Raw genomic sequence first — 15,000 nt, 5'->3', positions numbered from 1 at the left:
GCTCTGGTGTGTGGAGCATCAAAGGTTTCTCTTTACAACCTGTTTTTACAGTGTTGAGATTTGTAGCCAATCACAGACATGCACATGAAGGCAATGACCAATCAGAGACGTTTAAGTCAGTCAGAATCTGAGTTTGTTTGTGCTATTCATAATTATAATAAATGTTTATTTTCATGCAGCTGAGTGCAAAGTTTCAGGAGTGACAAATGTATTAAAATGCGGGATTTAGATCTGAAATATAAATTGTGCTATATAAATAAATTTTGACTTGACTTTGACTATTTACTTATCATTAATAGCATTAAAAACTAGAATGTACATTTCCTGAAGAAAATGTGAGTGGGTGCTTGCAGTGGCAAAACTCGCTACTCGGTTGCCAGGGTAAGGTTAGCCAATTTTTAGCAAGCAAGATGTTTTTACCACGTTGCTACATGGGAAAATTTGGGCAGCTCCTGCCCCCCAGGGGTGCAACTTTTACCCCATTGTGAGGAATGTTCTTACAGAGCCTGTCAGCCTCTTCAAATGTGGCAAATCACACGTTTCTGCGAAATCCTCGCTCTGAGCTATGACTCGTCAAAGTTTGTCGCAATGTTAAGTCTATGGGATTTTTTTCGCCCCTGGGGCGAACACCGCCCCCCCGTTCGCTTAGAAAAGTCATAGCACACCATTCACGAATAATCCGCACGATCTGATGCCTCATTCGTGGGTCTGTGACAAAAGCTGCGGGAGGAGTAGCGCTTCAAACGTTTGGCGGAATAATAAATAAGAAAATAATAATAAGTATGAGCAATAGCAATAGTGAGTGCCTTGCTTTTGGCAAGCACCCACTAATTAACTAATTTAATTTATTTTACATATTTTCAAATAGTTGAATAAAATAGTTTTCAAATTTATCCACTTTAGAGAGCGTTTTCAAAAAGGTTTGTTTTCATTAATAAAAAACGCTGTCTCCATGTAGATGGAATGCCAAAACAGAGAGAAAGATGCGTTTTCTAATGAAAACGTATTGGTGTGTACGAGGCCTGAGGTGTGGTCCCTGTGAGCGGCTCCTCTAGTGGCCTGGCAGCAGAATACAGCGTTTCTAGTCGTTTTCACGGATCTGTGTGAATGGGGATCGTTTTGACAATGGTGTCGCCTGTACACGGAAAACTCAAAGGAAAAACCTCTCCGTTTTAAGCATATCGTTGTCGTGTAAACGTGCCCTCAGTGTAGACGGAGGGCCAAAACGGAGAAAAAGAAACGTTTTCTAACGAAACCACGTTTAGTGTGTCCGAGGCCTGAGGTGTGGTCCCTGTGAGCGGCTCATCTTACCCTGCTGTACAGCGCGGCTCCCTCTCCCTCTGCACTGCTCATGACTGTGCTCAGCTGCTGTCGGCTCAGAGCCGTGTGCATCGCCGTGTCACCGTCCTCGTCCTCCGCGTTCACGTCTGCGCCCTCCGTCACCAGCAGAGCCACCAGGGCCATGTGACCCTGAGTTACGCACAACTGCAGCGCCGTCTGGTTACGGTTGTTGCGGATGTTGATGTCACAGCGACCCTTCAAAACAAAAGAGTCACAGATACACCACCGGTCAATCAATCTGTTTCTCTCATAATCAGGGTTTTTATGATGCACTTTTATGATGGATAGATGAACTTTTATAATGGACAGATGCACTGTTATGATGGACAGATGCACTTTTATGAAGGATAGATGCACTTTAATGATGGACAGATGCACTTTTATGATGGACAGATGCACTTTTATGGACTTCAAAACAGAAACGGCAATCCACTGCCATTATAAAGCTTGGAAGGGCCAGGACATTTTTTAATATAACTCTGATTGTATTCGTCTGAAAGAAGAAAGTCATATACACCTAGGATGACTTGAGGGAGAGTAAATCATGGGCTAACTAACTATAGTTTTGGGTGAACTATCACTTTAAATTTGGGAATAAGGAACAGCGTGATCTCTCACACCTCTTTGAGGAGGATCTCGGCCACATCCCGGTGGTTGTTTAGAGCGGAGAGATGAAGAGCGGAGAATCCATCATCCTTCTTCACGTCAGCCAGCTGTCGCGCTCTAGCCAAGATCATCTCCGTTGCGCTGGAGGAACACACACACACACACACACACACACACACAAGGTCAGAATCCAGCGCTATTAGCACTCGCTCAGAGGATCGTAGAAGCTTAGACGCCACATTTTACATTTAAATCTGTTTTCAGACACCAGGAACACCGGCTCAGGATCTTCTATCAGTCTGTTGGGGTTTACAAGGTCAATAAAGTTCCATTTGTTAACATTAGTTAACATGAACTAACACTGAACAATATTTCTAAAGCATTTATTAATATTATTTAATGTCAATTTCCACATTTACTAATGCATGATTAAAATCAAAAGTTAATATTATTGAAATCACCTGAACTAACAATGAACAGCTGTATTGTTAATAACTAATGTTAATAAAGATTAATAAACATGGAAACACATATACAGTCAAATCTAAAATTATTCAGACATCAGATATCATTTGATATTTGTTTACTAGTGTGTGCAGGACACTATAGGTCATTTATGTAAGTGAGGAGAGCAAAATAAAGTAAACTGTGACATATTATACCCAAATATTCTTCATACAGTGACTACCAGTAAAACTTAGGGACCAAAAATGATTCTGACACTTTGAGCTGCTCATGTTTTGCTGAAGTGTGTTTTCTTTAATTGCTAATGCTCTTTTTACACACGGACTGAACACAATGAAGCATTGCTTGGTGATTGGTTGAGCTAAACTGGTATTATCTAATTGTGTAGTTAAATTTAACAGCTGACAGATATTCAACATAATTCATGTGTGAGACAGTCTAACAGAAGGACGGACAAAACCAGTCAAATATCAACTGAGTTCTGCTCATATTTCATTACCATTCTCTAAACTATAGCGAATAAACTGATAATGTGAGAAATGTTGAAGGTTTCTGAATAAATTATGGTTTGACAGTATATTGCTTATTGCTATTGAATGGATTAACTAATGTTAACTGATGGGACCTTCTTGTAAAGTGTTACAATGTATTTTATAGTGTTAACGACTGGCTGGCTGTACATTATGCTTTTCATTACATGGCTACTCATTTACTAAATAATTAAATATACAAACATGAACTATTGATCTGAATGTAAATTATTTCGATGGTCACTTTAGACATTCTACTGACTATAAGTAAATTAGCAACTACATGTCAACTTAATCGACTAACCCTAACCTAATAAAGTACTAATACTCTAATGAGAGCTAGTTGACGTTTTGCAGCATCACTTGTACGTAAGCAGAATGTCTAAAGTGGACCATTGAAATGTAACCTGATTTCATTATAAGAGAAGTAGAGCAGAATGTGACATGAAACTAGAACAGTTACGTAGGGAATCTAGCCAAGGACAACAGTCAATTATACAGTTTAGCGTCATGTACTTAAAAGAGGGTGTTTGGAAGGTCAAAAAAACAAAACTCCAGCTCCTCCTGTGTGTGTGTGTGTGTGTGTGTGTGTGTGTGTGTGTGTGTGTGTGTGTGTGTGTGAGGTAGATTAGCTGAGTCTTGAAGGGTATGCAGTTGTTTACGCTGATGTCCAGCAGGATTCAGCAGCGCTACATCAGATTACACTGTGTGTGTGTGTGTGTGTGTGTGTGTGTGTGTGTGTGTGTGTGTGTGTGTGTGTGTGTGTGTGTGTGGGGAAGCACATCTGCTCCCAGGTGTCAGTCAATTGGCTGCCATGTCACCAATCTGCTCTTACTGACCTTGATTCCTAACAAAACAACCCCCACCACACCCCCCCCCCCCACACGCACACAAACACTCTCACACACACACACACACACACACACACTCATCACTCACTCACACACTCAACTCACACACTCTCACTCACTCACACACTCACTCACTCACTCACCACAAACACTCATCACTCACTCACACACACACTCGCACACTCACTCACTCACCACAAACACTCATCACTCACTCGCACACTCACTCGCACACTCACTCACTCACTCACTCACTCACTCACACACTCACACACTCAACTCACACACTCTCACTCACTCACACACTCACTCACACACTCTCACTCACTCACACACTCACTCACTCACTCACTCACCACAAACACTCATCACTCACTCACACACACACTCGCACACTCACTCACTCACCACAAACACTCATCACTCACTCGCACACTCACTCGCACACTCACTCGCACACTCACTCGCACACTCACTCGCACACTCACTCGCACACTCACTCGCACACTCACTCGCACACTCACTCACTCACTCACTCACTCACTCACTCACACACACACTCACACACACATTCACACACACTCACTTTTTGCTCACTAACTTGCTCACTCGCACACTTACACGCACACTCACTCACACGCTCACTTGCACACACACTCACTCACTCTCACTCACTCACTCGCACACTCGCACGCACACTCACTCACACACAAACTCACTCGCACACTCACTCACACACAAACTCACTCGCACACTCGCTCACACACTCGCTCTTCTCTGAACGCAGATCAGTCCATCACGGACACAAGGCATTAATGAAACGGTAATACATCACTCAGAATATACTAAATTAATACAAAGAAACACAATCAACTGCATTTGTATAACCTCAAAAGAGAAGATTCTCTCAGACTGTGCCTTAAACATTCCTATCACCCTTCAGATCAGACACATTATACCAGCTGTATATTCTCTAAGACTCTCTGCTGTGTCACTCTAAACAGAGCACATGTCTGTGAGAACAATAATGAACTCTGTCTGTTTCCAATGTGACATATCATCTCTCACCACCTTCTACTTGAGCCAAGATGTTCTTGTGGCTTGCAAATCACATGAGAGACCAGCAAGAGAACAGTGTTAAACACATCTTTGATCAAAATGCAAGATTAAGTTCATAAAGTGTTGGTAAAATTGCTACATATATATATATATATATATATATATAATAGTAGACCATAATATTCCTGCTATGTCCCATGGTACTTTGCACAAAATGTGGCCAAGATTTCCAGTCAGATATTGCTAATAATCACAAATAATCCAACCAATGTTGGATGAGGGGAGTGTTTGGGAAACTTGCTGGAAAACAATCATCATATTTACAATACTGCACTAATGCGCAGATAATACATCTTAAAACTACTTTAATACAACAAGAAATTCATCAGTGTTAATTTCCTCCTGCGATATTTAATATAATTTAATTGAATCCAAAATACACCGCAGAATCTTTAGGAACTACTAAAGAACACAACACTTCTAAACAAAAACTCTTACCCTAAACTGAAACCTGAATCTGATTGGTTCTCCAGATCCAGGAGCTTGTGTAAATCACGTTAAGTGTGACTACATGAGTGTGTGCGAGGGAGTGTGTCCCTGTGGCTGTTCGGGTCAACTGTGTCGCTGTTATGAAAGAACCGGAAGAAACGTGTACAAGCCTGCGTGTGCGTGTTTACCAGCAAGTGTGGCTGGAAGAGCATGTTCTGGATTAGGAAACATCTCCAATCTGACTCACTCAAGAGGTCATATGCCATGTATTTGTCAAGAGTATCAAAGGCAAACTTTGCTGACCTTTCTCATGCTCAAACAGCAACATTACACACTAAAAGTATGATTTTATCTTAAATCTCCCTTTCCTGTCAAAAAATCCTAGAAAAAGCGGTATCCTCACAACTGTGTTCCTTTTTTAGAAAGAAATTTTATCTCCAATGATTTCCAGTCAGGATTTAGACTGTACCATAGTACTGAGACTGCTCTCATTAGAGTCACAAATGATTTGCTCTTATCATCCGATCATGGTTGTATCTCTCTATTAGTGGATCTAAGTGCTGCATTTGATGCTATTGACCAGAATATTCTTTTGAATAGACTCGAAAATTACATTGGCATTAGATCACAAGTTCAGTATGGCGTACCTCAAGGCTCAGTACTAGGACCACTGCTGTTCACTGTGTACATGCTACCATTAGGAGATATCATTAGGAAGCATGGCATTAGTTTTCACTGTTACGCTGATGATACTCGATGGTCGTCGCACCCAGACAAAATATACCAATTCACCAAATTAACAGAATGCATAGTTAATCTAGGAATTTCCCACTACTTCATTCCCAACCTCTGCACGTAATAACCTTGAATACTGTCTCTCACTTGATGGCTTCTCTGTCAAGTATTTGTCCTCAGTTAGGAACCTGGGTGTGCTCTTTGTAACCAATCTTTCACTTTAAAGCCACATTTCTAGCATCTGTAAAACCGCATTCTTCCATCTTAAAAATATAACTACGACATATGCTTTCAATGACAAATGCGGAACAGTTAGTTCATGTGTTCATGACCTCAAGGCTAGATTACTGTAATGCTCTACTGGGTGGTTGCCCTGCACGCTTAATAAACAAACTACAGCTGGTCCAAAACGCAGCAGCTCGAGTTCTTACCAGAACCAGGAAGTATGACCATATTAGCCCAGTTCTGTCAACACTGCACTGGCTCCCTGTTAAACATCATATACATTTTTAAATCATGCTAATTACTAACAAAGCACTGAATGGTTTAGCTCTGCAGTGCTTGAGCGAACTCTTAACGCATTATAGTCCTTCACGTCTATTGCGATCTCAAAATTCATCCCAATTGATACTGCAGGCGGTAGATCCTTTTCCTATTTAGCACCTAACTCTGAAACAGTCTTCCTAGCCTTGTTCGGGAAGCAGACACACTCTGTAAAAATCTAGACTAAAAACACATCTCTTTAACCTAGCATACACATAATACATTATCACATTCATTTAACAGATTTGTTACGCTGGATGAATTAGGCTAGGTCAACCGGAACCGGGAACACTTCCTATAACACCTGATGTACTTGTTACATCGTAAGAAGAATGGCATCCAGGCTAATATTAGTCTCTCTGGTTATCCTGAGGTTACCGTAGTCAGCTGAATCCGGCCCGTATCCAGATCGGATGGTGGACCTGCACCTAGACACGACCACAACACAGCCCTGAATGTCAGAAGAGACCGTGTTAACTAGACTCTCCCCTTTGAAGGCCTCGTCACACGACAGCCATCGGCACAGGTCCTCCGCATAGACCCTATGGCCAGCTTCGGCTCCATACCGGCATGATGGATCTGATCTTCAAGCAAAAGGAACTGGATGAATATCTGAATGCTTCCGATCCTGATCTGAATTCTGACTTGTGATGCAGTCTGAATCATAATGACACCATGTTCGTTCGCTGGCCAGAGGAGAACTGGCTCCCTGATTGAGCCTGGTTTCACCCAAGGTTTTTGTCTCCGTTTGGGTTCCTTGCCACTGTCGCCTCTGGCTTGCTTAGTTGGGGATACTTTATATGTAAGCAATGAGGTACAAGAGGCTGTGCTGTATCGTGAATAAGTCACGGCTGAAGGACGTTGTTAGGCTCGACGCGAAGCGGAATCAGCCGTGACTTATTCACGATACAGCACAGCCTCTCGTACCTTATTGCTTTTATATAACGGTTACCACAAAATGCAAATATTAAAGCCAAAAAAAAAAAAAAAAATATGTTTCAATGCAACTTTCATGAAGTAAAATCACTAAAAGCCTTCCTTCCACTGGAAAAAATAGTCCCTGTCCATAAACAGCAACAGAAGTTACATTATTTCGCCTTTAGATGGCTGCAAAGACTGACTTAGTGAGTCTGTCAGTAGAGAAGACTTTATATTGAAAGGACTGGTTGTGAACCGAATGATTAGCGTGTCATGGCACGGCTAAACACCATAACTGTTAAAAGGACAAGATATCGAAGCGGACATTCAAACAGATTTTTTTTACGAATATAGTAATGAGTACTGACCTGAAGGAAGATGCTATATAAACTGTAAATGCAGGTACACTCACTTACTCGATCTCTCACAATACTCTATAAGCTTCAATGAACAACATTAATGAGAACATAGCCTATGTTTAAGTTGCTAAGAGTTGCTAGGGGTGTTGTGTAGTGACATAAAACACAGCTATTGACCAATCAGAATCAAGGACTGGAACTAACAGTTTTATAATCAACAATATTACTGATCAGACTGTACTGACACTATTGCATGAGAACTGAACTGACCTGGATGAGGACATCCCTGCTTTCTGCAGAACTGCTTTATAGAGGAAATTAACTAATTTAATAATTGATGATCTTTACAACGGAACTGAATCAACACTGAACTGACTTCAGCTGAATAATGATGCTATTTTCTTTTAGAGCTGTTGTACATCCGAAATGAACTCTGTTTGCATCAATGAATCATGATTTTCCTGTTATCACTGTAAAACTGCATTGAAACAATCTGTATTGTATAAAGAGCTATATAAATAAAGGTGACTTGACTTAAAGAAAGAAGAACATGGAAAAAAAACATCATAGGTCCTCTTTAAATATTGATTTGAGTAAATTAAGTCATTATGCGAGAATAAGCACATTTGAGAGACATGTAACTAGCACAATTATGCAGGAAAATTCAGTCAAATACAGAGTTTAGTGTTATTATGCAAAAACATCTGACGAGCATGACGTGGCTGAACAGTTATGATTGCACAGTGATGTGTACTGAAGGAGGAGCAGCGACTCTGGGACGGGGAAGATGGACACTCACAGCTTGTTGCCCTTCAGAGCGGCGTGGTGGAGCAGGTTAAACCCGCGGTTGTTCTGCTGGGTGAAATCGATGTTGGGCACCACAGTCAGAATCTCAATGATGCTTCTGAAGTCTTTAGCAATGGCGTCATGTAGGGGTGTATCTCCATATGAATCCTGACAACAGAACAGGAAAAAAAAAATCACTTAAAGGGATATATCATGAAAATCTGAGTTTCTCCGTGTGTAAGTGCTGTAATCCGGTGCTTCTACCAACACAGAAAACATGAAAAGTGAAACCCAGTAACTGTGTTCTGGTCAGTCTTTCTCTGCAAGCGTGTTATAAAATAATCCGATCAGATTTCGCTCTCCTTCTGACGTATGAAGAGGATCTTATTATAATATTCCTGGCCCTTAATCTGCACGTTTACACACACCAGCCGACATTTGGTTCCACACGCGCCAACAGAGACCAGTTCTAACACACTGGTGAAGATCCAGCAGAGCCTGAAACTGTTCTGTGGTTGAGCACAGACGAGCACTGAACACTATTGACCAGAACATGTCACCGCTGTCTTATAAAGACCTCAGGAACTGTGGACACTTGTGGAGAAGTTCAACATGATGATGAGATGATCAGTGTAACTCCACAACAACTACAGAAATGTCTCCACTAACATTCAGAAGCTCTTCCTGAGTCTCTCCGTAAGGCTGCACTCGCTACTGGTTATTCTGGGATTTGACTAAAAGTTTGTTATTGCTGGAGAATATGAAGCTTGTGTAAAGGCTCATTTGCATTTAAAGGACACACACATAAAAGGCACGATTTTGGTCACACCCGAAAAGGGGCAAATTTGACAAGCTGTAATAAATGATCTGGTATTTTGAGCTGAAATTTCACACACACATTCTGGGGACACCAGAGATTTATATTACATCTAGTGAAAAGAGGCATAATATGTCACCTCTAAATCATGACGTTGGTCAAATGTTAAAGGGATATGCCACCCTTGTCGGCAGCAATAGCCTCGTGGGCAGCGCACCGACATACATCGACCTTTGTGCTTCGGGTGACCCGAGTTTGAGTCCCGGCTCATGGACCTTTTCCGATCCCGTCCCCCTCGCGTCCTGCCCACTATACACTAGCAAGCAAGCAAGCAAGCAAACTTTATTTATAAAGCACTTTACAACGACCGGAGTAGCCCAAAGTGCTGTACAAAACAAACCATAACACTACACAGCTAATGCACTATAAAATACATAGTGAAGTAAGTTAAAATTAAAACATATAAAACAAACAATAACATACAAAATGTCAACTCCCGGTGTTAAAGGCCAAGGAAAATAGATGAGTTTTTAAAAGAGATTTAAAATGAGTAAGTGAAGTGGCCTGTTTTACCGGCTGAGGCAGGTCATTCCACAATTTTGGAGCTGCCACAGCAAAGGCGCGATCCCCTCTGAGTTTACGTTTTGTTTTGGGCACGTGAAGGAGCAGTTTATCGGCTGACCTAAGAGAGCGAATGGGTGTGTGAAGATGTATTAACTCAGAAATATAAGACGGGGCAAGACCATTTAATGATTTGAAAACAAATAAAAGAACTTTAAAATTAATCCTGTACTGTACAGGCAGCCAGTGAAGCGACGCCAAGACGGGTGTAATGTGCTCATATTTACGTACTCCTGTCAAGAGACGTGCTGCAGCGTTTTGCACCATTTGAAGACGAGCTAAAGAAGACCCACTAACCCCCACGAGAAGTGAGTTACAGTAATCCAGCCTGCTAGTAATAAAGGCATGGATTACTGTCTCAAATTGTCGTCTTTCTAAAAAAGGCTTCACTTTGGCCAATTGCCTCAACTGGAAGAAGCCTGTTTTTACCACTGCTCTGATCTGGCTGTCAAAGTTAAGATGAGCATCAATTTTAACCCCTAGGTTAGTGATGACTGGTTTAACATATTGGGCCAAGGCACCCAGCTCAATAGAACTAGTCCCATTTGTACCACCAAAAATCATCACTTCCGTTTTATTTGTATTAAAACTTAAAAAATTAATAGCCATCCAGGCTTTAACATCGTCTAGGCACTCTATTAGCGAACTGACAGTGTCATTCTTTTTAATCGGCATGTATATCTGACTATCATCAGCATAGCAGTGAAAAGATATACCATGTTTCCTAATTACTGAGCCTAGCGGTAGCAAATACAATGAAAATAGAAGAGGACCCAGAACTGACCCCTGAGGGACCCCACAAGAGAGAGGTGCAGAAGAGGACTCAGAGTTCCCACAGCTGACACAGAGAGTTCGCACTATCCTATCATAATAAAGGCAAAAATTCCCCAAAATATATATTTTTAGAAGGGATATGCCACCGTAAACAACCCATAAGAGCTAACTTACTGTTGGGCTGGCTAATGATGTGCTAAAGTTGCTCAGCTTGATGAGATCTAGAAGTGCATGAAGTTTGGTTACTGTGGATGAAAAGGGTTGTGCTACAGATCCATATAAAGCTGTTGAGCCCCCCATGCCAACTTGTGCCCGGCCAACCCGAACATGCTTTCAGGTGCTTTTCCCAACGTGCTTTTGTGCATGTTAAGGGCCACATCAGTGCCAGAGAATTCAAACAAATCAATCCATTGAAACAAAACGCCTCTTTAGGTCTTAGGCCCTGATTCCACTGTTAACCCACCCTTAAACCTGCCCACACCACTGAACCTGCCCACACTGAACCTGCCCACACCACTGAACCTGTCCTAACCGTACCAGCATCAGACCTCAACAGCAGCACAAGTGTTTGCAACACAACATCAACACAATGAGTTTATTGTACCTAACAATTGTTATTTTTGATGCAAGTACATAGTAGTTAAAGCACCTAAAATAAAGTGACCAACTTGATTTCTTCACCTTTAAAAATCCATCTCTGTGCGTCCACATGTGGCGAGCTCACAGTGCCTAAATGTTGACGCTCTAAAAAGCACGAAGAGCAATCGTGACCGTAATCCAAACGAGGACACACACAGGACCGTCACTTCTTGTGCGCTGTATTCTGCTCTTCTTCTGTTTATGCATTATCCTTGCTCTTTTCTATCGTTTGTACGCGGTTACGGTTTCATTGTTGCATCTCAATTGTAAAGTGTCTTTGAGATATGGAGAGAAGCTATATAAATTAAACTTGACTTTTACGTCAAGCGCAAACACAACAGCTGACCAGAAGATGAAAATCTTACTTACACACACCTATCATTTTGCTTCAGAAGACACAGATTCATTTTTCTCATGATGGCTGTGCACTTATTGAATCGTCAACCCATATTCACTCGCATTATCTGGACTCACAGACATGGATTATTTCTCTAAAAATCTCTAGAGTCAGAAAATTATGATTTTTATTTTTATGTGAACTCTGTATACAAATCAAATATTTTATATCATAGGTTATGATTAATACTGAAGTTTAAAATTGAAATTTGTTGAATTAAAATATTAAATAATAACTGTAATTAAATAAAAACAGCATCAACAACATGCCACTGGAGGCCTCTTGCCCCAAATCTGCACATAACATAAAAACAATCATTCTAAACGAGTTACTGAGTTCACAAACCCCCATTAACAAACATACATACAAATAATATCCAACTAATATTTTAATATCCAACATTAAAAAAAAAACACTGCTCCCAACTACCAAAAGAAAAAAAAAATAACTACACCAGTTAAACTCAAACCAGATAACTAATCCAGATGTTTAGTGTTGATGTTCCCGTGAGGCGGCTGGTGTGTCTGACCTGAAGGTTGACGTCGGCCGAGTGCTCCGTCAGCACTCTCACCACGTCCGTGAAGCCTTTATTAACCGCGATGTGCAGCGCCGTACACATGGAGTTATTCAGCAGGTTCACAGCGGCTCCTTTACTGAGCAGCAGACGCGCAATCTCCGCCTGGTTCCTGCACACACGCGGACAAGAGCAATGTCAGACACACACAGACGAGGTACAGGGAAACACTGCATGAGATAAACAAGACCAAGCATACCATAAAACACCCCTCAGAAAAATAAATGTTCTACTGTAAAATACTATGTAAGTCAATGTCTGCCGTCAACTGTCTGGTTACCCACATTCTTCTAAACATCTTCTTTTGTGTTCAACAGAAGAAAGAAACTCATACAGGTTTGGAACAACAAAAAGGTGAGTAAATGATGACAGAATTTAGGGAACATATGTTATATAATACAGACATTGTGATACAGTGATATTTAACATGTCTGTAATATTGCTGCGGAAATATTCGGGGGTTATCCATGGTTTGTTGTAGTAATTCTTTAATGCTTTTACATTTTTAAATGTCATTTTAATGTAGGGTGAGGAGAATAATGTCATCTCAGTTACCCAGTGTTTGAAACTGCTAATTGGGTTCATAGAGCAAACCTTTCGCTGGTCGTTTACAGTTATGCACATAATTTGTGCAAACATCATGGGGTGCTATAATAGTTTTAGTACACCGTTTACTTTCTTTGATTAACAGTTCTGTCTAATAATTTATTACATTTAAATAAACTAATGAAGATGGAGAATGGGAGCTCCAGTGTATCTGTGCTTAGGTTCTGCTTTCTTTTCGGTGCTGTCAAAATAAAAGTCTTGCATACTGTCAGTCTTGCACACTTGGTGATATAACGGTTGACCACATTAATCAGACTAGAGTTAGCTTAGCCCTGGTGTTGTGCGTTTCTGAGAAAGACAGAGATGACGCTTGTATTTAATCCTTCAAATAATCGATTACGGTGAAGACTGTAGCTCGACTACTCAAAGAAACCCTTCCTGTAGCACGGTTATGTCAGTGTCTCTAGAGCATGCCTTCATGTTAATGGGTCAAATACAGTTTACTGAGTGATACTACAACATCGCTGTGTGCTCCGAGTGAGGAAAAAACATAGGCTGTCCTGCATGCAGGGTTTGAAATTAACTTTTTCACTTACCGGCCAATTTGGCTACTAAACTTTTAAGTCCCGGCCATTCAGAACTTCTACTAGCCAAAAAAAATAAAATAAATAAAAAAATAAATAAACTACTTTGTCACAGCTTATATATATTAGTTAATCTGGTTTATTTCTCTTTTTTTCCCATTTTTTCTTTATATATATATATATATATATATATATATATATATATATATATATTATAAAATTTGGATTTCATACATCCATTTCTTATTCAAACAAAATCCTGTCATCCAGCATCTCCTTCCTCTTTCATCCTCATCACAAAAATGTGTTTTAGGTGGACGGATCAATACAGTACAAAGAACATCAAAAAAATTTAGGATGTTGAAAATAACAATGTCTTTTCTGTTAACCAACTGCTTTTTAATCTTCGCTATTGCTTAAATGCAAATGAACAAGCGCGCCGTTATTTGTTGTGTAGTGACGAATGTTCAAGTAAGCCAGATATGCGAAAATTCTGTGCAATACACTGTATTTAATATATCATGATGACTCATGAGTATTTGCTCTAAATCTGCATAGATTTGGCTTATACAAACTTCCCAGCAAAGCGAGTAAACATAAGTAACCCGCCAAATTAGCTTGTGATTTGACAGCGTTCCCCGCCACAGCTGATTTTTCCCCGTTTGGCGGCTGTTAATTCCAAACCCTGCCTGCATCTAATACTTGGTAATACACATAGGGACTTTTCTTTTAATTGTCAGAAATATCCAGCTGTGGAGGGCATGAACAAGCGTTGGCGCTCACCCGAACGCTGTGTAGTGTAGCGCGGCGTCTCCGTCCTCGTCTTTAGCTTCGATGCTGCTGTTAGCCTGAAGCAGGACCTTCACCACCTCCACATGCCCCTGATGAGCAGCAACCTGCAGAGCGGTCTTACCCTGGTTCTTTATATCCACCTGGACACAGTCACACACAGGCATCAGTAAAACACACTTCTGCAAAGACTTGACCCATCGACCGACCAATCGACCTACTTCACATCCATGCTCAACGGAATCAGAGAGAGAGAGAGAGAGACACTAACGGGCAAAAGTTTGGAATAATGTTTTTTTTTTTTTAAAGGAATAATTTATTCCTGTGATCGAAGATGAATTTTCAGCATGATTTATTTGAAATAGAAATCTTTTGTAACATTATAAATGTCTTTACTGTCACTTTTGATTGATTTAATGTGCCCTTGCTGAATACAAGTCTTTCTTACACTATCATACAAATGTTTCCAAATATAAATGCTTCTTGAGCATCAAATCATCATATAAGAGTGATTTCTGAAGGATCATGTGGCACTGAAGACTGGAGTAATGATGCTGAAAATTCAGCTGAATATAAC

At 40.6% G+C, this 15,000-nt stretch overlaps 1 protein-coding gene across 1 annotated transcript in view; it reads right to left on the bottom strand.

The window, feature by feature from the left end:
- mib2 (MIB E3 ubiquitin protein ligase 2) overlaps positions 1 to 15,000 on the bottom strand; it is a 79,320-nt gene that overhangs the window by 10,238 nt on the left and 54,082 nt on the right. The window contains exons 9-13 of the mRNA XM_079898107.1: positions 14,418 to 14,566; positions 12,460 to 12,616; positions 8,696 to 8,850; positions 1,962 to 2,088; positions 1,312 to 1,536 (exon numbers count right to left, since the gene is read on the bottom strand). Coding sequence (XP_079754233.1) covers positions 1,312 to 1,536; positions 1,962 to 2,088; positions 8,696 to 8,850; positions 12,460 to 12,616; positions 14,418 to 14,566 — 813 coding nt within the window. The remainder of the gene's footprint in view (positions 1 to 1,311; positions 1,537 to 1,961; positions 2,089 to 8,695; positions 8,851 to 12,459; positions 12,617 to 14,417; positions 14,567 to 15,000) is intronic.

Source organism: Squalius cephalus, assembly GCF_949319135.1.
Source record: "Squalius cephalus genome assembly, chromosome: 16".
In the NCBI taxonomy this organism is placed as follows: domain Eukaryota; kingdom Metazoa; phylum Chordata; class Actinopteri; order Cypriniformes; family Leuciscidae; genus Squalius; species Squalius cephalus.
Note: the sequence above shows the minus strand (reverse complement) of the source record. Positions and strands in the feature narration are given on the sequence as shown.